Here is a 22,529-nt window from a genome sequence, read left to right as displayed (position 1 = left end):
TTCGGCAACGGTAACAAGGATTGCTTGTGCGAATTTCCAAGCTATCATCATGATTCCGAAGACGAAACAGAGGTGCCGTCTGGAATATTACAGCTTACTAGTACGCCGTTGGCCCCCACACAAGTGTCATCCGACGCCGCAACTTCAGAAACTCCTGAGATAAATCTTGAGTTCAGTGAACATTTGCAGACCCAGGGTTCTACTTCACGTAAACGCACTGCAAAGTTACAGCGGAAACGACGCATTAAATTTTTATCTAGCTTTGAAACTAACGAAGCTTCTCTCTTATTGTCACAAACACAGAGGGAGGCCAGATTTTTTGACTCGCCTTCTGATAATCAGACCCAAGAGATTGATGAAAGCTCCGATGAGATTTATTTTACTGCGAATAGTGAAGTTGAAACTGATGTTCACCTAAATTCTGATTCAGAGACAGAACTCATTGCATCGGATGCAAATTCTCAATCGTCTTCGTCAACCGATTCATCCGTTTCAGACAGCTCCTCGATAATAAATGTTGTAGCTGATTCTGATGTTCCTGGTTTTGATTTTGGCCTGGAAATCATGAAGAACAATATATCAGTCCAAAACTCAGTTATGTCGCTTATTTCAATTACAATGAACCATTCTGCACCGGACGAGCTTCTGTATGACCTTATAAAGCGAGAAAGATTAATTGATGATTCAAAGACTTTTCCCAGTTATCATTTTGTGAAGAAAGTTCTTTCAGCAGTGTATGAAAAATATAATTTCACTCATCATTTGTATCCTAAGGGTGAGCTTATCTTAATGTCTTTCTTTACTCACTTATCTAGAGTAGTCACTTCTAATATTGATCAGATTATTAAATATTCTAAATGTAAAAGTTCTAACGCAGATATAAAATTAGAACCTTTAATTAGTTTCAACAAATTGAGAATACGCCTCATCATAAACACGGATGGTGCAAAAGTTAGAAAATCTTCTGCTGAATCAGCCTACCCGCTTTGGATCTCTATTGCTGATCTTCCCCCAATAATGAGGTCTAGCTTTAAAAATATCACCTTAGTAAGCGTTTGGTACGGGAATAAAGATGTCGATTGGGATAAAATTTTTGAGCACTACAGCTTGGAATTAGAGAAGCCAATAGAAGTGAGCGTCGATTCTACAACATACAAGATTGAGTTTGTTACGGTAATGCACGTTGCAGATCTTGTGTGTAAAGCTGAAGTTTTGCAGATGAAACAGTTTAATGGATATTATGGCTGCTGGTTATGTACACTGCGTGGTGTGCATAGATTCGGGGCACACTTTTATCCTCACTCAAAATCCTTTGAAATGCGCAGTCCAAATAAACAAAAAGTTTGTGCAGATTTTTATATCAGGAAAGATCACATTAAGAGAGCCAAAGAGGCTGATCCCGAAATTAATACTCTCGGGATTAAAGGCTATCCCAAGCTTTTCAACGTCATCAGCAACTTACCCCTTACAAGCCCAGTGGACACAATGCATCAGTTGTATAAAGGAGTGGCCAAAGATATGCTTGATTTTTTTGTGACCTTGAATGGATCAATTTCATCAGTAGATTGCGCAATTGAAATTTTTAAGCCTCCCAACGAATTTAAGCGGCGAATTAGAGCACTAAAATATAGAAGCTATTTTAAAGCCAATGAAATGAAAGTTTTCCTGTTGTATTTGTTCCCGATCATTTTTCCTCATATAAAAACAAACGAATTCTCTAAAAGCAACATTCGTGACGTGTCTTATCTTGTTTTTGCATTGCGTTCGATGTACGAGACCGACCAAAACGCTAAAATGTGTGGTAATTTACTTGAAGCTTTTTGTTTAAGCATGAGCAAGAAGTACCCTCTAAAATCTTTCGATTCTATTAATTTTCACCTTCTACGTCATCTTGCATGGCAAGTGAAATTGTTTGGACCGCTTTGGGTGACATCCGCAATGTCATTTGAATCTGCTAACCATCATTTGATACAACCTGTCACAGGAACAGTGAATATCTGTAATCTTCTTGTTCAGCGATATATTCGAAAAAAAGAGATTGAATGCTCACGAATAAAAGACGACGCGCTTAAATTAATGCTTAATAAATCGTCAGTTTCAATTGAGTTTTGGGAAGGATACAATTTGGAAGAAAACACTAACACCATTTTTATTAGAAGACTATTCCCACAGTCCCGATTGTTTTGTCGATATCGTCTGAAGTCGCCTTTTCCAAGTTTGCTCGATTCCCTAAGTTATAGGAGGTCCAATTCAAACAGCTTCGTTCTGCTTCGCGAAGATCCACCCGAGGCGGCTCAAATACTTCTGTTTTTTGAAGAAAGCAACAGTATTAAATGTTATGTTGAATGCTTCAATGTTGTAGACGTTATCAGGCTTGACTTGCAGGGTACAGTTTTCGAAAGTGCTGAGAAATTGTTTAGACCGCTTGCTTATGTTATCGGAGAAACTGTCGAGAAAAAACAAGTCAGTGTTAATTCAATAACGCGAAAACTTGCTAAGTTTGAGTTTCGAGATCTGGTGTATTTACTGAGTTTATTGAATCATTTTGAGCACGACTAATTTTAGCATTGTAAATCTCGAAGCTGTTTTTAATGTTTTAAGGAAGACAATTCGATGTGACAGTTCGTTTTAGAGGAGTAGTTTCAACGATTCGAGGGTTTATTAGCGATTTCATCATCCTAGTTGATTTTAATGTATAAAGTTTTCTGGTCTAATTGGCCTAAGAAATAATTTATCGCTACTGCTGCGGAATAGACAAATAGTTAAACAAAATTCGCGGTCTTCCAGTAGGTCTTTTACCTACTGCAGTATAAGAATGCTAATAAACAATGCGGTTTTCGAGTAAATCTGTACTTGTTTATTGCGGTACAGTAATGTAACACAGTGCGGTATCTTTGTGGGTCTCTTACCTGCTGCGGAATAGACAAATAGTTAAAAAAAATTCGCGGTCTTCCAGTAGGTCTTTTACCTACTGCGGTAGAAGAAGGCTAATAAACAATGCGGTTTTCCAGTAAATCTGTTACTAATTTATTGCTGTACAGACATGTAACACAGTGCGGTATCTTTGCGGGTCTCTTACCTGCTGCGGAATAGACATAGTTAAAAATTTGCGGTTTTTCAGTAGGTCTTTTACCTACTGCGGCTTTTCCAGTGAGTCTGTTATTTATTGCGGTACAGTAATTTAACATATTGCGGTGTTTTTGCGGGTCTCTTACCTGCTGCGGAATAGACATAGTTAAAAATTTGCGGTGTTCCAGTAGGTCTTTTACCTACTGCGGCTTTTCCAGTGAGTCTGTTATTTATTGCGGTACAGTAATTTAACACATTGCGGTGTTTTTGTGGGTCTCTTATCTGCTGCGGAATAGACATAGTTAAAAATTTGCGGTCTTCCAGTAGGTCTTTTACCTACTGCGGTATATGAATGCTAATAAACAATGCGGTTTTCCAGTGATCCTGTAAGCTATGTGTTATAATTTGTTTTGTGACTTGGGGAGAGTCTTAGAGCGCGGATTTTTACCGTTTGCTCGGACTCAGTTCTCCCATAGTTGTTTGTTGGTAACTCTGCCGTAGCCAAAGTATTGTTATTTTTGATTGGGTTAAGAAGTTGTCCAAAATGAACCAAACTTGGTATGGAGTATCCTCTGTATAAGTAGAGTGTTAGACAAAAAGAATTTTTGGTATAGCTTGCCTCGCAAGAAAGTAAGTTTTTCATACGGAAATTTGCGAATTTCGCGATTAGCGAGTTTTAACTATAGTTATTTTAGATTGGGTCAGGAAGATGTCCAAATTGAACAAAACTTGGTATGGAGTATCCACTGTATAGGTAGATTGTAGGGTAAAAAGAATTTTTGCTATAGCTTTTCCAGGAAAAAAAGTTAGTTTTGCATACAGAAATTTGCGAATTTCGCGGTTAGCGAAATTTAATTATAGTAATTTTTGATTGGGTCAAGAAGTTGTCCCAATTGAACCAAACCTGGTATGGAGTATCCACTGTATAAGTAGAGTGTAGAGGAAAAAGAATTTTTACTATAGCTTGTCTAGAAAAAAGTTAGTTTTTCATACGGAAAATTCCTATAGTTTCCGAATAATTTTGAATAGGTAACTTTTTAAATAAGTCTTTTTCATCGGGTCAAGAAATTGTCCAAATTGAACCAAACTTGGTATGGAGTATCCGCTGTATAGGTAGATTGTTAAACAAAAAGAATTTTTCGTATAGCCTGCCTAGCAAAAAAATTAGTTTTTCGTATGGAAATTTGCGAATTTCGCGATTAGCGAATTTTAATCATAGTTATTTTAGATTGGGTCAAAAAGTTGTCCAAATTGAACTAAACCTGGCATGGAGTATCCACTGTATAGGTAGAGTGTAGGGTAAAAAGAACTTTGCTATAGCTTTTCCAGGAAAAAAGTTAGTTTTTCATACGCAAATTCGCGAATTTCGCGATTAGCAAATTTTAACTATAGTAATTTTTGATTGGGTCAAGAAGTTGTCCAAATTGAACCAAACCTGGTATGGAGTATCCACTGTATAGATAGAGTGTAGAGGAAAAAGAATTTTTACTATAGCTTGTCTAGAAAAAAGTAAGTTTCTCATACGGAAAGTTCCTATAGTTTCCGAATAATTTTGAATAGGGAACTTTTTAAATAAGTCTTTTTCAACGGGTCAAGAAATTGTCCAAATTGAACCAAAGTTGGTATGGAGTATCCGCTGTATAGGTAGATTGTTAAACGAAAAGAGTTTTTGGTATAGCCTGCCTAGCAAAAAAGTTAGTTTTTCGAATCGAAATTTGAGAATTTCGCGATTAGCGAATTTTAACTATAGTAATTTTTGATTGGGTCAAGAAGTTGTCCAAATTGAACCAAACCTGGTATGGAGTATCCACTGTATAGGTAGAGTGTAGCGTAAAAAGAGTTTTTATTCAATCTGGACAACTTCTTGGCCCAATCAAAAATTACTATAGTTAAAATTCGCGAATCGCGAAATTCGCAAATTTCCATACGAAAAACTAACTTTTTTTGCTAGGCAGGCTTTACCAAAAATTCTTTTTGTTTAACAATCTACCTATACAGCGGATACTCCATACCAAGTTTGATTCAATTTGGACAATTTCTTGACCCGATGAAAAAGACCTATTTAAAAAGTTACCTATTCAAAATTATTCGGAAACTATAGGAATTTTCCTTATGAAAAACTAACTTTTTTCTAGACAAGCTATAGTAAAAATTCTTTTTCCTCTACACTCTACCTATACAGTGGATACTCCATACCAGGTTTGGTTCAATTTGGACAACTTCTTGACCCAATCAAAAATTACTGTAGTTAAAATTTGCTAATCGCGAAATTCGCGAATTCGCGTATGAAAAACTAACTTTTTTCCTGGAAAAGCTATAGCAAAATTCTTTTTACCCTACACTCTACCTATACAGTGGATACTCCATGCCAGGTTTAGTTCAATTTGGACAACTTTTTGACCCAATCTAAAATAACTATGATTAAAATTCGCTAATCGCGAAATTCGCAAATTTCCATACGAAAAACTAACTTTTTTGCTGTTTTAATTTTGAAACGTCATTGTTTTTAGTTGTGTCGTTTATTGTTTTTTTAACTCAGTTGGGGTTGTAGTGGAAAAACAATTTTTGGTTTAGCTTGTATAGAAAAAAAGTTAGTCTCTTAGTTGGATTTTTCGCTTATTTGAAAATTTTATTTTAAAACGTCTTTTTTTCAATCGGATCTTAGAGTTGTCGAATGCTAACGAAAAGCAACGTAGGAGTCCCACTTTTTGTGTGGGTTGTAGTGGAAAAACAATTTTTGGTTTAGCTTGTATAGAAAAAAAGTTAGTCTCTTAGTTGGATTTTTCGCTTATTTGAAAATTTTATTTTAAAACGTCTTTTTTTCAATCGGATCTTAGAGTTGTCGAATGCTAACGAAAAGCAACGTAGGAGTCCCAATTTTTGTGTGGGTTGTAGTGGAAAAACAATTTTTGGTTTAGCTTGTATAGCAAAAAAAGTTAGTCTCTTAGTTGGATTTTTCGCTTATTTGAAAATTTTATTTTAAAACGTCTTTTTTTCAATCGGATCTTAGAGTTGTCGAATGCTAACGAAAAGCAACGTAGGAGTCCCACTTTTTGTGTGGGTTGTAGTGGAAAAACATTTTTTGGTTTAGCTTGTATAGAAAAAAAGTTAGTCTCTTAGTTGGATTTTTCGCTTATTTGAAAATTTTATTTTAAAACGTCTTTTTTTTTCAATCGGATCTTAGAGTTGTCGAATGCTAACGAAAAGCAACGTAGGAGTCCCACTTTTTGTGTGGGTTGTAGTGGAAAAACATTTTTTGGTTTAGCTTGTATAGAAAAAAAGTTAGTCTATTAGTTGGATTTTTCGCTTATTTGAAAATTTTTATTTTAAAGCGTCTTTTTTTTCAATCGGATCTTAGAGTTGTCGAATGCTAACGAAAAGCAACGTAGGAGTCCCACTTTTTGTGTGGGTTGTAGTGGAAAAACAATTTTTGGTTTAGCTTGTATAGAAAAAAAGTTAGTCTCTTAGTTGGATTTTTCGCTTATTTGAAAATTTTATTTTAAAACGTCTTTTTTTTTCAATCGGATCTTAGAGTTGTCGAATGCTAACGAAAAGCAATGTAGGAGTCCCACTGTTTGTGTGGGTTGTAGTGGAAAAACATTTTTTGGTTTAGCTTGTATAGAAAAAAAGTTAGTCTCTTAGTTGGATTTTTCGCTTATTTGAAAATTTTATTTAAAACGTCTTTTTTTTTTCAATCGGATCTTAGAGTTGTCGAATGCTAACGAAAAGCAACGTAGGAGTCCCACTTTTTGTGTGGGTTGTAGTGGAAAAACATTTTTTGGTTTAGCTTGTATAGAAAAAAAGTTAGTCTCTTAGTTGCAATCGCCGCATTTCTTACAAAAATTCACCCAAAAATCTCGTCGAACCGGGAGCCGATGTTTTTTTTTCTGGAAAAAAGAAGGAAATAAAGTGCTGACCATTTCATACCTATTATATATTAGGCTTTGTTTTCGGATCGGACACAAAAGCACTCTGATCAGCCCTCTTAATTCTTGGAAAGGGGAATTGGTGCGACCCCCGACCGTAGTCTGGGCAAAGTTTCAGTGACCCAAATCTTGATCTCCGTTGTGGGTCTGTTCATAGTGCTCTTGGGTCTCAGACCTCAACCTCAACATGACAAGACAGTCAAATTAAAACCGGCGGAAATTTAAACAATTTTCTCGGCTCAACAGTTTTTTAACTTGATTGATGTACGACCGTATATCTCTTTCAACAATTAATAGAACTGTTGAGCTGCTCATTTTGGTTGCAAATTTTCTCGGACCTCATTACATGGACAATTTCCGAAAAGACCAACTTCAATAAATTTTGCCTATTGTGGAAACGATGCCATTTTAAGCGTGTAATTAGCCTATATTTTTTTGCCCGAATTTTTATTAGTAATTACTTGATACCAAATTCAAAGACTTAATTGTTCTTGTGAACAGTGCTATTGAGAGGGATATTTCTGAAGTTTATAACCAAATATGACTTTTTTATTTCGGTAAGTAGATACTGTATCTTGGCGAAAAGAGGAAATTTTGAAGAAAATTTGAACTAAATTCGTTTTGTGTAACTATGTTTTCACTAACACCTTCATAACTCTTATCTTAAAACATGGGTCGTGAAAAAGCCCGACAGTATCGAGTATGTATACTCGATTCTTTGGACATTGGCCACACTTAATGATTGATGTTATTTGTACTCCCACTAACAGGTAACATCCGTGCCCCCTAGAATCAGCCTTTGAGTCGCGACATCAATTGGAACCCCGTCAATGATGGGAACCACGAACGTCATGTGATGTCCGGATTCGATCACGATCCCAGTTTGAGGACCCTGGGCGAACTTGAGAGTCATAACTGCGGTGTCAACAAAGGTCACTTCCGTGACGCCCAAACTGGTCAAAGCTCGGCTTGCCGTCTCCCTTGTTTCGCCCGAAGTGACCGTTTTAATTTTATTTTAAAACGTCTTTTTTTTCAATCGGATCTTAGAGTTGTCGAATGCTAACGAAAAGCAACGTAGGAGTCCCACTTTTTGTGTGGGTTGTAGTGGAAAAACAATTTTTGGTTTAGCTTGTATAGAAAAAAAGTTAGTCTCTTAGTTGGATTTTTCGCTTATTTGAAAATTTTATTTTAAAACGTCTTTTTTTTCAATCGGATCTTAGAGTTGTCGAATGCTAACGAAAAGCAACGCAGGAGTCCCACTTTTTGTGTGGGTTGTAGTGGAAAAACAATTTTTGGTTTAGCTTGTATAGAAAAAAAGTTAGTCTCTTAGTTGGATTTTTCGCTTATTTGAAAATTTTATTTTAAAACGTCTTTTTTTTCAATCGGATCTTAGAGTTGTCGAATGCTAACGAAAAGCAACGTAGGAGTCCCACTTTTTGTGTGGGTTGTAGTGGAAAAACAATTTTTGGTTTAGCTTGTATAGAAAAAAAGTTAGTCTCTTAGTTGGATTTTTCGCTTATTTGAAAATTTTATTTTAAAACGTCTTTTTTTTCAATCGGATCTTAGAGTTGTCGAATGCTAACGAAAAGCAACGTAGGAGTCCCACTTTTTGTGTGGGTTGTAGTGGAAAAACAATTTTTGGTTTAGCTTGTATAGAAAAAAAGTTAGTCTCTTCGTTGGATTTTTCGCTTATTTGAAAATTTTATTTTAAAACGTCTTTTTTTTCAATCGGATCTTAGAGTTGTCGAATGCTAACGAAAAGCAACGTAGGAGTCCCACTTTTTGTGTGGGTTGTAGTGGAAAAACAATTTTTGGTTTAGCTTTTATAGAAAAAAAGTTAGTCTCTTAGTTGGATTTTTCGCTTATTTGAAAATTTTATTTTAAAACGTCTTTTTTTTCAATCGGATCTTAGAGTTGTCGAATGCTAACGAAAAGCAACGTAGGAGTCCCACTTTTTGTGTGGGTTGTAGTGGAAAAACAATTTTTGGTTTAGCTTGTATAGAAAAAAAGTTAGTCTCTTAGTTGGATTTTTCGCTTATTTGAAAATTTTATTTTAAAACGTCTTTTTTTTCAATCGGATCTTAGAGTTGTCGAATGCTAACGAAAAGCAACCTAGGAGTCCCACTTTTTGTGTGGGTTGTAGTGGAAAAACATTTTTTGGTTTAGTTTGTATAGAAAAAAAGTTCGACAATGAGAATAGTTGGAACATTATGTGCAGTCGCACATAAACGAACCTCCTTGTTTCATTCTGGTTTTAATCTTTATTATATTTATTATTATATTTATGACATTATTATACTTTTATTATTATTTTATACTTTGTCTGGTCTGTTTAGTGTTTCTGTTTTGGAGAGAGCTTTTCGAGCCTAGTTTTTTTAGCTAGCTCTGCTCAATTCTCCTATAGTTGTTTGTTTGTAACTCCGCCGTAGCCGGTCCCCAGCCCGATTGAGAAAAGGAGGACGGGAACACACCCAAAACATACTGGAAAATCTCAAAGAGTTGTTCGTTAGTTCAACTGTAGGTTTTTTCCGACAGTATTTAACCTATTTCAGCTCTCGAAACGTCCTCTGATCAGACAAAAGTGCGGTCGAAACGTCTCTCCGATCATTTCTTGCATTTTTTTTCCGCTCAAATTCCGATCATTTCTTGCATTTTTGATTCCGCTCAAATTCCGCTCATATCTTGCATTTTTGATTCAGCTCAAATTCCGCTCATTTCTTGCATTTTTTATTCCGCTCAAATTCCGTTCATTTCTTGCATTTTTTATTCCGCTCAAATTCCGCTCATTTCTTGCATTTTTTTTCCGCTCAAATTCCGCTCATTCCGGTCAAAAAAATGTAAGGGCTTTGAGCGGAATTTGCTAAACTGTCCGCTCAAATTCCGCTCATTTCTTGCATTTTTTTTCCGCTCATTCCTCGGCCCGGGTATGAACGTTTCAGTACATTTTATTTCTTGAAAAGTATTGAGAAGTTTTTTATGAGTACCCAGAATTGATACAAAGCATTTATGACCCGGAGTGATTTAATCGAAAAAGTTTCTTTCTCAAAACATTGCAACGTTGATCGCTTACTTCGTTAACAGTTGCTTAAGGTATAACGATTAAGTTTTTTGGTGTGCAGTTAAATTTTTGTATGATCGTTGTAGGACAAATGAAAAGTCATACAAAATCATATACGTCGGTTATTTAGTACCGTTACTCAGAACAATATATGACCAAGTAAGACTACTGAGAATTTCGTATGATGAGCAAGCGGGGAGCTTTTTAGAGTTATAACCTTTAGTTATGAGTGGCAGTCCGTTCAGAACCAGCATAAATTCGATTGTCTGCTGTATGAACCTTTTTAACAAAGAACCTTTTTTGTGATAAAGAGATTAAAGAAGGTCTTGTAAGTTTATGCTTTACAAGCCTTTCTTTAATCTCTCTATGACAAAAAAGTTCTTTGTTCAGCGCTTGTTTTAACACACCTATCCTTAAATTCTTACTAGCTTCCATAAATTCGACCAAATTGAAGTTAAACTTTGAACTAAAAGTTAATTGTAGCAGAATCAATTCTATCTTAACTTATTAGCTGTTCTGGATTTCTTTCACGCGAGCTCATTAGATAATGACAAGAAATTCTGACCTCGACAGTAACTGCCAGATTGGTTGCGGAACGGTTGGTATCCGCTGTTGCAGCGACAGCTGTATGTCCCTAATACGTTGATACAAGACCCATTCACACCACAATGCGGAGAGCCATATTTACACTCGTCGAAATCTAAATACCATAAAGAATCACCCAGGTTAAGGTGGTCTTTAATGATCAGACCACTGCAGACATAGATCATCCATGATCAGACTTCGAGCAGACTTTAACTAGGTATCGCATCTGCATAAGATCTTATTTCACACCAACCATTATGCGTTGTTACATAAGACGTCATTTGTTATTATGTAACTATCTAAACATGCCCACTATGCTCAATCAATTGGTGGCATCTGTTCTCTAACTTGGAGAGGGGTGTAGTGCAAAACGCACGCGGGGTACAGACCCGGGCTGAGCTCCCCGAACATTTTAGTACTGAACCATTTTAAATCCAGAAACTGTATATAGATATTTTCACACTTATTCACATCTGTTCATGTCAAAATATTCACTGACCAGTCTTTTTTCAGAGTAAAATTGTACTTCTGATTTTATCCTGATTTTGATGTGTCCGTAACTATATTATTATGCAATTATCAACCTAATGAACATTATTGTTTAATTTTTGTCAGCCTAAAAACATTCTGTTTCAAGCCTGTTTCAGCCCTGATTTTCAGCCTAAAATACAGTTTCTAAACTGTTTCAGCGCTGATTGTGCATCACTTGCCAGGCATTTTTGCGCCATACTGGCTCACACCACGGGCAAAGTCACATCATGCTAAACCACACCACAGCCATATTCACATCATACTAAATCACACCACAGGCATACCCACACCATACTACATCAAACCACTACTAATTGAAAAGACGAGAACGTTGCACACGAAACGGAATTCAAAAACACCCCAACGCACCCAGAACGCACTTGTTTTGCCCCCTATCAGTATCCAGTATCAGTATCAGCAGCAGTATGCTCTTAGTATGCACAATGTATGTAGCTGTTTTAACTGGCAACATGTCCTTACAAAATGAATGCATTATACAAGCTTTTCTGACATGCCCAAGAAGTTTACTCAATTTCAAAAAATTCTCGGTATTGTTCTTACTATGGAATTACTCTGAACAGTCTGAATAGTTGTTCTGTTTTTTTTCTGGACATAATGATCAACTTTTTGATATAAATAAGCTGTTTCAGTACTGGTTTTACAAGTTAATATGGAAACAGGCACGTTCAGTACAGAAATACTATGGGTGGTCAGCCCAGGGACGGAATTGATCCTACACTTATTTTCTACATCTCTCTAACCTCAAGAGTCCAATGGTTCTACGTCTTTTCACACCGATTCATTTTACCTCAAAACTTGCGTATCCCTAAAACGTGAATTTTATTAGAAAAAAAATTAAAGCCGGGTTTAAGTGAAAGTGGCGAAACGAACAGCGGTGAAAAGCAATGAGCCAGTTTCCTTGACACATTCAAAATGAAAAAGGTTTTCTCATCAGCTAGAATTGGACATTTTAGACTACACACCAATAAATTGTCCTGACAGCACACCATAGACACTTCCATAGGACCAACTAAACCTCTACTGACCAAGCAAACTTTGAACTATGACCCAGGTACTTGAATTGCTCATACACCTCGCGGTGCTGCTGTCATTTATCCGTCTTTATTTCACTCCTCTATCATTTCACACGGATGTTAATTTCTCGTATAATGGGTGCCCTGCTGTTAACAAGGCTGTCCAAGATTGGATCAACACCTCACTTGCTTTAAGTTTTCACAATGAGGAGAAAACTAGCGAACCAAAGGTTATGATTGACCCTCCAGAATGTCCTAGCCACAACAACGGCAAAACAGTGGAAGATCAGAACACTGAAATTTCAAGGCATTCCATTCCAAAAAATTGTCGAGGCAATTACATTTTAAGCAATGAGACCTTGCAGCAACTCGACCCCTATTATACTCCACCTGAAAATTTTTTGGCTGCTGCTAACACACAGGCGTTGTACCAGGCGCACCTAAGGGCGCAAATGAATCAAACATGCCAGCAAGGCACGGCGCTCCCAAGCATAACTAACCAAGGAACCGTGGATAGTCAGCCGCCTTCTGTACACGCACCAGGGGCTTCTTCACCGCCCATTCAACAGCCCATTCCACAACAGACGTTTGCACCACAAGAAAATCAGAATATTACAACCGAGGTTTTTCCCAACGCACAACTTCAAATTTCGCAATCCAGGGGACCTGAAACATCAAGTCTGCCCGAGAATCATTTGGCCCAGCGTATATGCCCCCGACAACAAATTAATTTTGTCCCCCGAGCACCAAACGCCACTCTTCCTCCTTTTCCGACAACAAATCATCCAGCCCCCGCAATCAACGTTCCCCTGCACCCAACCGCCCCACCAAGTCCAAACATTCAACAGCACAACTCCGAACCCGCTCATCCTAACGTCCTTCCGATTCCGAACCCAGTCTTTGCACCTAACCTCACTGCTCCCATCCCACAAGCCACTTTGGATAATCAGCCTCTCGTCAAAACATTCCAGAATAATAATAACCCAGTACACAAAAAAGCTGTACGTTCCGTTGCTGCTCCTGTCCCAAATATGCCCAATATCCCTCTCGGCCAAAATTTTGTGCCAAATATGAGTCATTGGCGTTTTCCACAGCACAGACCGTCATTAGTCAACCAAGACGCTACCACCGTAAATAATGTTGCTCCAAATGTACAGGCACACATTGCACCATCAGCCACTAATTTTCCACAACAAATATATTCGAATTCACCCCTTTTGATTGATATGCAATCACCATCCGGCACACATCAGGAAAACCCGATTGCAACTACAAGTAATATTGTATCTGGTCTGGCCACTCCGGTTTTTCAGCCAACATACCCTTATGTTGGGCCCACTCCGTTGAGTTGGAGTGGTCCGCAGGTGTCTGCCCCTGCCCCTCCGATACCGGACAATGCGTCATTGATTAGGGAATTAGCTGATGCAATAACCAGCAAGAAAAATGACCCCTTGCCAGAATGGAAACTTGCTCAGTATAATGGCGATCCATTGCAATGGCACGAGTGGTATGGTCAATTCAAAAGCGCGATTGACTCGCAAACGCTCACTGATGACGTTAAATTGACATACCTTAAGACACTCGTCACTGGTAAAGCAAAGATTGCAATCGCCGAGTTTGCTTACTGTGGTTTAATGTACAAGGATGCACTAAGGACTTTGGAACGTAAATTTGGCCAGCCACAGGCAGTCGTAAGTGCACACTTGGATAAACTAAGCAACTTTCCGCCTCTTAAAATGCACAATAGTGATAACATCATTAACTATTCTGCAGCCATATCCAGCCTCGTTGGGGTTTTCAAGTCACTATCATATGATGCTGACCTGAAGAGCGCTTCCCTACTTAACCAAGCGGTACAGGAGTTACCACCAAACATGAAAGAGTCATGGTCACTCTTTACGGTTAAGAAGCACTGGGTTAAGCCTACCCTCCTTGACTTTAACGACTGGCTTAAAGAAAAGGCTGAGGCCCACGATCTTATGAAACAAAGCGCAACCAAGGCAAGGCCTGAAGATAACAGCACTTCAGTAACCAAGACCAAAACAGCCTCAAAAGTGTTTGCATCAAATTCACAACAAAGGGAAACAAAGAAGCAAATGCCATCTTCTCCCACAAACACTTACTCTCGCTGCATTGTATGCAAAGGTAACCACTGGCTATGGGAGTGTCGAGTTTTCAAGGAAAAGACTCCAAACCAGAGAGCTAAGTTGGTGGCAGATAATAAACTTTGCTTTTCGTGCTTACGGGACAAGCACACATTCCGCCAGTGCCCTCAACCAAGAAAGTGCCGAGCAGAAGGGTGCAATAGTTCGCATAACACACTATTGCATGGAGCAGATAGGGTTTTCCCAACAAAACAGTCGACAAATTCCAATACCATTCAACCTTCTGGCAACACAGGGCAAAGTAAAGCAGCTTCTAGTCAACTCCAGCCTAATAAGACCACAACAATGTCATCTGTTACTGATGTTAAGGGGCTCCTTCAGGTGACTGAATTGCAGTTGGTCAATTCGTCCGGTTTAGATACCAAGGCTTTAGTTTTGTGTGATACCGCCTGCAGTAACTCTTGGGTGGCCGGTAGTCTCGCAGATAGACTCGGTTTGCACGGTAAAGCACTAAAGCTAACTGTCAAGGGTATTAATACCGAAGAAGTAGTTGATACTAGGGTTGTTGAAGTTACTGTGAAACCAAGAGAACAACAAGATTTCGAACCATTCACCGTCAACCCTTTCGTTAAAGAGAGTCTGAACGTCGGCTCAGATATAATTAATGTACAGGCCCTGCAAGAGACTTACCCACACTTAGCAGTCCTTGATCCCGTAACATATTCCTATAAAGACATTGAGATGATACTCGGACAAGATGTCTATCATGCCATCCGCCCGTTAGAATACTTCTCTGCCGATGGGAAGCGTTCACCCGTTGCCGTACGCTTGCCCATAGGTTGGGTCTTAAGCGGTCCGTTACCATCAAGTTCGTGTTTAACCTCAACGTGCTTTAAAGTGAATATCGAACAAGACAATGAGTTAGCAAGTCAAGTAAAGTCATGGTACGACATTGAATCATTCGGGGCAAACAAGCAGGTCGACTCAAGATCTGCAGCAGACGCAAGGGCTCACGAAATCCTTGAGAGTACCACCATACACAATGGCCTGAGATACGATGTCGGAATGCTGTGGGCAGCAGATAACACCAAGCTCCCAAATAATTACTTCTCATCCCTTGTGCAACTAAAATCTCTCGAAAAACGATTGGCTAAGGATGAAGACCTTAGAGAGAAGTATACTAGTACCATCAAGGAAGACCTAAACAAGGGATATGTAATTGAGGTTCCGGACGCTCACAAGGTTGAGAAGCGGTCCGATAAAGAGTGGTACCTACCCCACCATCCGGTTTTAAACCCGAACAAACCGGGTAAGGTGCGTAGGGTGCTCAATGGAGCAGCAAAATTTCATGGCGCCTCACTGAATAAATCTTTGCTCATTGGCCCTGATCTGCTCCAAAACCTTATTTACGTACTTCTTCGCTTCCGACAACATCCATATGCCGTCTCTGCCGACATCGAGGGAATGTTTCTACAGGTTGGTGTATTACCATCAGATCAACCATCACTTCGCTTTTTGTGGCGGGAGGACCCCACAACAAACGTTGTAGTGTATCAATATACGCGCCATATATTCGGGGCTAAAGACCCGCCCACATGCGCTAACTATGCATTACAACGCACTGCGAGAGACAATGCCAAGTTTTACCCCGAAGCTGCAAAAGCCGTCCTTGAAAACTTCTACATGGACGATTATCTTGACTCAGTGGAGTCTCCCGAGAAAGCCATCAATAGATCGAAGGAATTGGTACATCTTCTCCATCTCGGTGGGTTCAAGCTTACAAAGTTCGTAAGCAATGTACCAAATCTGGCTGACCGAATTGATGGTTCACCTCAATCTACTGAGCCTAAGGTTATTGTTTCATGTCAGGAGGATTCATCGCATGTGCTAGGGTTAAAGTGGGATCACACTAATGACACTTTAGTTGTGAGTCGGGGTACAAGTTGCGCTATCAGCAAGTCCCTCACGCAACGCCTGGTCCTAAGTCTTGTCTCGAAAGTCTTTGACCCCATTGGTCTTGTCGCACCGTTTACCGTCGGTGCCCGATTGCTCTTAAAAGACATCTGGCGTGTCACAGGACAACAATGGGATGACGAGCTCCCACAGGACATGGTTCAAAGATTTTTGGCCCGGAGTGCTGACTTACCAAAGCTTGAAAACATCAAAATTCCTCGAAGTTACTTTAGTGGACCCTTTCATAATACAGAGTTGCATATGTTCGGTGACAGTTCCCAGGATATTTTTAGTGCCGTCGCATTTCTTCGAGCCCGAGTAACAACCCCTACGGGCAAGATGAAAACAGAGCTTGCGTTTGTTTTGGGGAAAGCGCTCGTGGCGCCAATGAAAGTAATGACTGTCCCTAAACTGGAATTGCAAGCAGCTCTACTTGCCGCTCGGCTGAAGAACGAAATTATTCAGGCACTTACTGTAACTGTTAACCAAGTATTCATGTGGACAGACAGCACGACCGTTCTTCAGTGAATAAACTCTAATGAAAAGCAACCAATCTTTGTAGCAAACCGCGTTTGTGAAATTTTGGAATATACCAGCGTTGACCAATGGAACCACGTCGCAACTAAGGATAATCCAGCTGACGCTGGCACGCGTGGAATGTCCGCTGAGGTTTTGCAACTAAGCAGTTGGGTCAATGGTCCACATTTCTTATCTAACTCAAGTTTCCCTTTCGTACCGAACAAAGACGTCATTAATAACATCAAACTTGGCGTCAACAAAGCAGTCATCATAGAAGACACTGTATCTTTGACTACATCTGTCAAAAAACAGACAACTCCTGTTCCTTCATTGTTTCCGTTTGATAAGTTTAGTTCTTATCAAAAGTACTTGCGCATTGCCGCATACGTTCTCCGGCTTTTGCCGAAACATGCCGGCTACCGTAACCCCGATGGTAGCATTACCGACCCTACTGAGCTTGACGAAGCCGAGCGTCATCTACAGTATTTGGTGCAAGGAGAGTCTTTTGAAGCCGAAAGAAAAGATCTCATTGACAATAAATTCGTTAAACGGAGTAGCCGAATTGCTCCACATTCACCGTTTATTAGTCCAAATGGGCTAATCCGTTCCTCGGGCCGCATCAAGCGGTTAATTGAAGTTGGGTTCAACGTAAAGCACCCAATCATCTTAGATGCACGTCATCCGTTTGTAAAACTGTTCCTTGAACACACGCACGTCAAGCATTACCATCAGGGCGTTGAATACCTAAGATCAATTGTGCAGGAACACTACACAGTACTGAAACTAAGATCATCCTTGCGTTCCATCAAAGCACACTGCCTGAGATGCCGAGAATTCCAAGCTGTAACTATGCAACCAATCATGTCTGACTTACCTAAGGAGAGACTTGCTTACCAGTCTCCTCCCTTCACGAACACTGGCGTTGACTACTTTGGGCCATTCTATGTTACTGTCCGCCGTACTACTGAGAAAAGGTGGGGCTTCCTCTTCACCTGTCTCACTACTCGCGCTGTCCATGTCGAGATAGTTACATCCATGGACACCAGTTCTTGTGTTATGGGAGTTGAGCGGTTTGTGTCACGTAGAGGTACACCTGCCATGATTTGGTCGGACAATGGCACTAACTTTATTGGAGCGGAGAAAGAACTCCGAGAAAGTATTGAAAAGTGGAACGTTGTCAACATTGCAGCTGAGCTCGCTCACAAAGGTATTAAGTGGAGGTTCAATCCACCCAGCGCACCACATCAAGGTGGTATCTGGGAGAGGTTGGTACGCAGCTTCAAACGCGTGTTGTATACGATTCTTGGCACGCGTCGCCTCACGGATGAGGTACTGCAAACTACCTTTTGTCTCGTGGAGAATGCTCTCAATTCGCGTCCTTTAACAACCGTAAGCGCCGATCCGTGCGATTTGAACGCTTTAACACCCAACCACTTTCTTTTAGGAGAATACTCTACCGGTATTCCGTCTGTTGTTGGCAATAATGAGCTTGACCATCGTAAACGCTACGCCCGTGCGCAGTCGTACGCTAATGCGATCTGGTCCCGTTGGACCAAAGAGTACGTACCGACGCTGAACCGACGCTCTAAGTCGCAGACGCCTGCCGAGCAACACCTTAAGACCGGTGACTTGGTTTGGATAGTTGAGGAAACCAACCCTAGGGGTTACTACCCAACCGCTCGGATTGTGGAACTCCGTTACGGCTCCGATAGCGTCGCGCGCTCCGCCGTTTTACGTACGTCGACCGGTTCACTCGTCCGTCCGCTTGTAAAACTTGTACCAGTTTTCCCAACATCTTCTTCCGGGCCGGAGGATGTTACGTAGTAAATGAACGAATTATTAACCAATCAGATTTGAGTATTTTAAAAGCGTATAGAAATCGTTCCAAATAAGATTTAAATGCGTATCAAACGTTCTAATATACGTAGAAAGTTCCGAAAAAGTTCATTTAACCTAATTTTAAGTAAATATAATCACTATATGTATCGATTAAGCTGGTTTTCGGCTTAATATTTTTAGGTTTTCTAGACAATTGCCGATTGAATACGAACTGATTTGACGTCAATAACATCAGACAAAAAACCAGTAAAAGAGCATCGAAAAAACCTTGCCGTCTAAGTATCACTTGTTGCTTTGTACGTCTTAATGCTTACACGTTAATGCTAATACGTTACTTGATATGGCTTACTGTTGCTTATATACTGAAATGAATTGACTTCCGAAAGAGTTGTTTTATAACACCTTTTACACAAATGGTACATGATTAGCATGGCATTAAAATATTGCTGAGTTAAATGAATAGGAGTGAAAAGAAGCAGAATCTTTAATTAAAGTTCAGCCCCTACAAATTTTCACCCCCTCCCCCCATTATGCATCTTTTTAGTTTTTGGAAAGGGTTTTGACGAGCAGTAGTGACGAAACATCTTTTTCAATGCGTTTAATTGAGCTTTCGTTGACCATATTAAAAACTGACCTTCGCATCCTATGCCGTAGACAGAGCCACTAAACTGATATCCTTCCTTGCACTCACACAAATATCCACCCACAGAGTTATTGCACTTTTCAGAGTTCGCTCCACATACTGAGTGGCTGCATTCGTCTATATCTGCCAACAGAAAGATTTGTTCCCAGTTTTATTTGAAAGAAAATGTGAGACGTTTCTGCTATCGTCACGTTTTTTGTTCAGAACCTTAATGACCGCTCGGAGGAAATCCCAAACTATTATAAAGGTTATCTAGTGAAAGATTTCTGTGACCAAAATTCAACCACAATTTCATCTCTCGAAGTTTTTGCTTTTCTAAAAAGTTTTAAGACATATATTATCTGATCATATGCCCTCAATGGTCTAGATTGAGTCTGATCAGAGGTTAATTGGGTCTGAAAAGTCTGATCATAGCCTGATTATGGTCTGGGCAATGGTCTGAGTTTGACTCTGGACCATGGTCTGGAGATGGTCTGATCAGAAACTCTTCGGTCTGGAAAGTCTGATCACAGACGCTCTCCGTCTGAAAAGTCTGATCAGAGGTAATTTCAGTCCGGAAAGTCTGATCAGGTGTAATTTCGGTCCGGAGCTGTCTGGACTTCAACCTGAGTACTCTTCCACAAATTTCGGCCATTTTGACCTAATTTTCGACCATTTTTTTCGTTTTTGATCGCTTGGATGCTTTCTTTCATCGATACATAAATGGTTTGAGAACTTAAACATTAAACTTAGCCGGAAAAGAGATGCCTAAAAAGTTGCAGCGGAGTACCTTGAGGTACATTGGGATTGATAAAAAACAAAAAATTGAAAAAAATAATAAAAAGAATGTTTTTTTCCCAGTAGCAAGAAGTGTTCTGGCTTAAAGTGCAATTTTGATTAGATTATAGAATTTGCTGCACTTCCCTTCAAAAGTGAAGGCCTTTAAGTTTCATTTGATTTCCAAACTAGCATTGTCTGATGTTCGATAACATAACACACTTTGAATCAATCTTTCAGTTTATTTGGTTATCACATTTCCTTCGATTTCCCATTTTGACAATAATAGTATTTGCAAAAGTGCAATAAAGAACAATCGCTAAAAAATACAGCAGGAACAGTGAGGGAAGTAAGAAAGAAATCACACGAGAAATAACTGCGTTTTTCTATAGCAAAAATTGAATGCACGAGATGCAAGCTCGCAAAAAAGCAGAAATCGTCTTAAGATCCTACCACGCAACGAATTAAATGAACTCAAGATCTCACTATCATCTTTCTACAATTAGGAGCTTCTGAGAGCCGATAAAGCAGATTATTCGACCTTCACAAAAATTAAGAAAGTAAGCACGAAACTACTGAAATGATTTTTTAAGGTTAAGGAGTGCTGTCAAGGTACTGAAAACTCATACCCGCATGTTGAATGCCGTTCAGCGAGGGTGAATTATACCCTTCTTTGATGGAAACAAATGATAAAAGAAGTGAATAAAGTAACAAAACAAAATTTGGGCGAAATGAAAAGTTCACTGTTCTTTCCCAATTATAAGGCATGCCGTAGTCTTTCAAATTCCTTAAAAAATACTGAAATTCTTAAACTCGTAATTGTATCCCAAATTGGAAACAAAAAACCAGGAAATCATGGCAGAGATCAAAAATTTATCCATATTTCAAGGAAGTCAAATATGTGCATACCAAAAAAATCATTTTAATTACATCATAAAAATTAACATTTCAAATGCAATATTAGAAAGAATCGATATTTTTTCCATAATATCGATATCATCAATATCATCAAAGAGCATTGATCACGCATAAAAACCATCAAAAACTTGGTCAGTTATTGGTACTTTGAAAAAGCATTTGGAATGAAACAAACCAAAAGGAAAAAAGTTTCAATTACTTTTTCCCATGAAGCCAATGCGACCAACCATTTTTAAAATCCACAAAATAACAATAGCAAATATGGGAAAAAGAATAAAAAACAAACACGGGAAGACAACACAAACTCATTGACGTTTCTTATGAACAATTCATTTTCAACAAGTTTCAATGATACAGAGAACCAATGTCTAAAACTGTCCATTTTTTAATTAAAGTTTCAAAATAAAAAAATGAAATAAATTTGAAAAATCAATTGATTTTGAAAATTCTGCTCGCAACTTTTACTTTTATCAGTTTAACTCGTAGCAACTTACTTCACATAGTAGAAGAGAAATCCATCGATCTTGAAAGACTTCCTAGCAAACCTAGAGATCAATTAGAGATTAAGATAACTTCTTTCTCTATATTAATTATATCTCGATAATATCTCGGTTTTGGGAGAAAAGAACTAACAACAGTCGGGTTTGAACCTTTGTCTACGGGTTGAGAAGCGGAAGTGCTTTGAGTTAGGCTATAGAGTAACCGGGACACATAATTTTATTAGATTGCTTTCGGTTAATAGTACCCCCTTCTTTCCATTGTCCACTATTTTCAGATTGTTTTCTCGCGCAGTTTTGTTTCTGATAGACAGTTCAGCATACGATAGTTGAGAGGGGTATTACTAGCCACAAAATGGTTTTCAATTGATTACTCTTGAACTTATTTTCGGCAATCAGTCATTTTAAATGTGTGTGACTTAATGCTAAAATTTTGCTGGACCGTTTTCTTCTGGAAATTTTTTTGACTTCTTGAGTGATTTTCTTGCTCCACAAATCTTTTTTTCGCTATTTTTTGCTATCAATACAATTTTCAAAAAGTAAGGATATTCATTTTCAGTCACACAAATAGTTATAAATGCGGTTTAGCGTACAGATTAAGGTCGAAGAATGGCATCCAGGGGCCAATGGTTCAAGCACCTCAGATATGTGAGTCTTCATTACGCATCAAAATTTTTCTAAAGTGAGACAAAAGTTTTGGTTTTTTTTACATAGGCAGAACTTTTAATACGGTCAGCCTGACTGTTGTTCGAGAGCAGTTCAAATCACTTAAGCTAGTTAATGTTTTCAATTCGATGCCTTTATAGGAAGGATGTATTATGTTTTCTGTTCCGCTCTTAAAACCATTTTCAAATCAACATGTAAAAATTTTGTGCCTATTCACCTCATTCCGGGTTAGAGTAAGGCACAACTGAACCCAAACCTCACAACCCCGCGTTAGTTGAAATCAATTCAACCGAGGTCTTTGGTTCTATTTTTTCTCCTTGAAACTTTCTCTCTTTTTCTACCTCTCTCTCACTCCTGTCCTTTTTTTTGTTTTTAATTGTTTCGCCTCTTTTGCTCCCTCTGCTATTTTTACCGATTTCTTCTTTGTTTC

General features: G+C 38.8%; 1 protein-coding gene across 1 annotated transcript in view; it reads right to left on the bottom strand.

The window, feature by feature from the left end:
• Positions 1–20,689, bottom strand: part of LOC142358399 (uncharacterized) — a gene marked incomplete at its 5' end in the record, with an annotated part of 61,726 nt that extends 41,037 nt beyond the window's left edge. Inside the window, 3 exons of the mRNA XM_075409804.1 lie at positions 10,619–10,753; positions 19,254–19,385; positions 20,648–20,689. Of these exons, the coding sequence (XP_075265919.1) occupies positions 10,619–10,753; positions 19,254–19,385; positions 20,648–20,689 (309 nt within the window). The remainder of the gene's footprint in view (positions 1–10,618; positions 10,754–19,253; positions 19,386–20,647) is intronic.
• Positions 20,690–22,529: the final 1,840 nt, after the last annotated feature.

Source organism: Convolutriloba macropyga, unplaced genomic scaffold (assembly GCF_964194025.1).
Source record: "Convolutriloba macropyga unplaced genomic scaffold, txConMacr16.3 SCAFFOLD_711, whole genome shotgun sequence".
Classification (NCBI taxonomy): domain Eukaryota; kingdom Metazoa; phylum Xenacoelomorpha; order Acoela; family Convolutidae; genus Convolutriloba; species Convolutriloba macropyga.
Note: the sequence above shows the minus strand (reverse complement) of the source record. Positions and strands in the feature narration are given on the sequence as shown.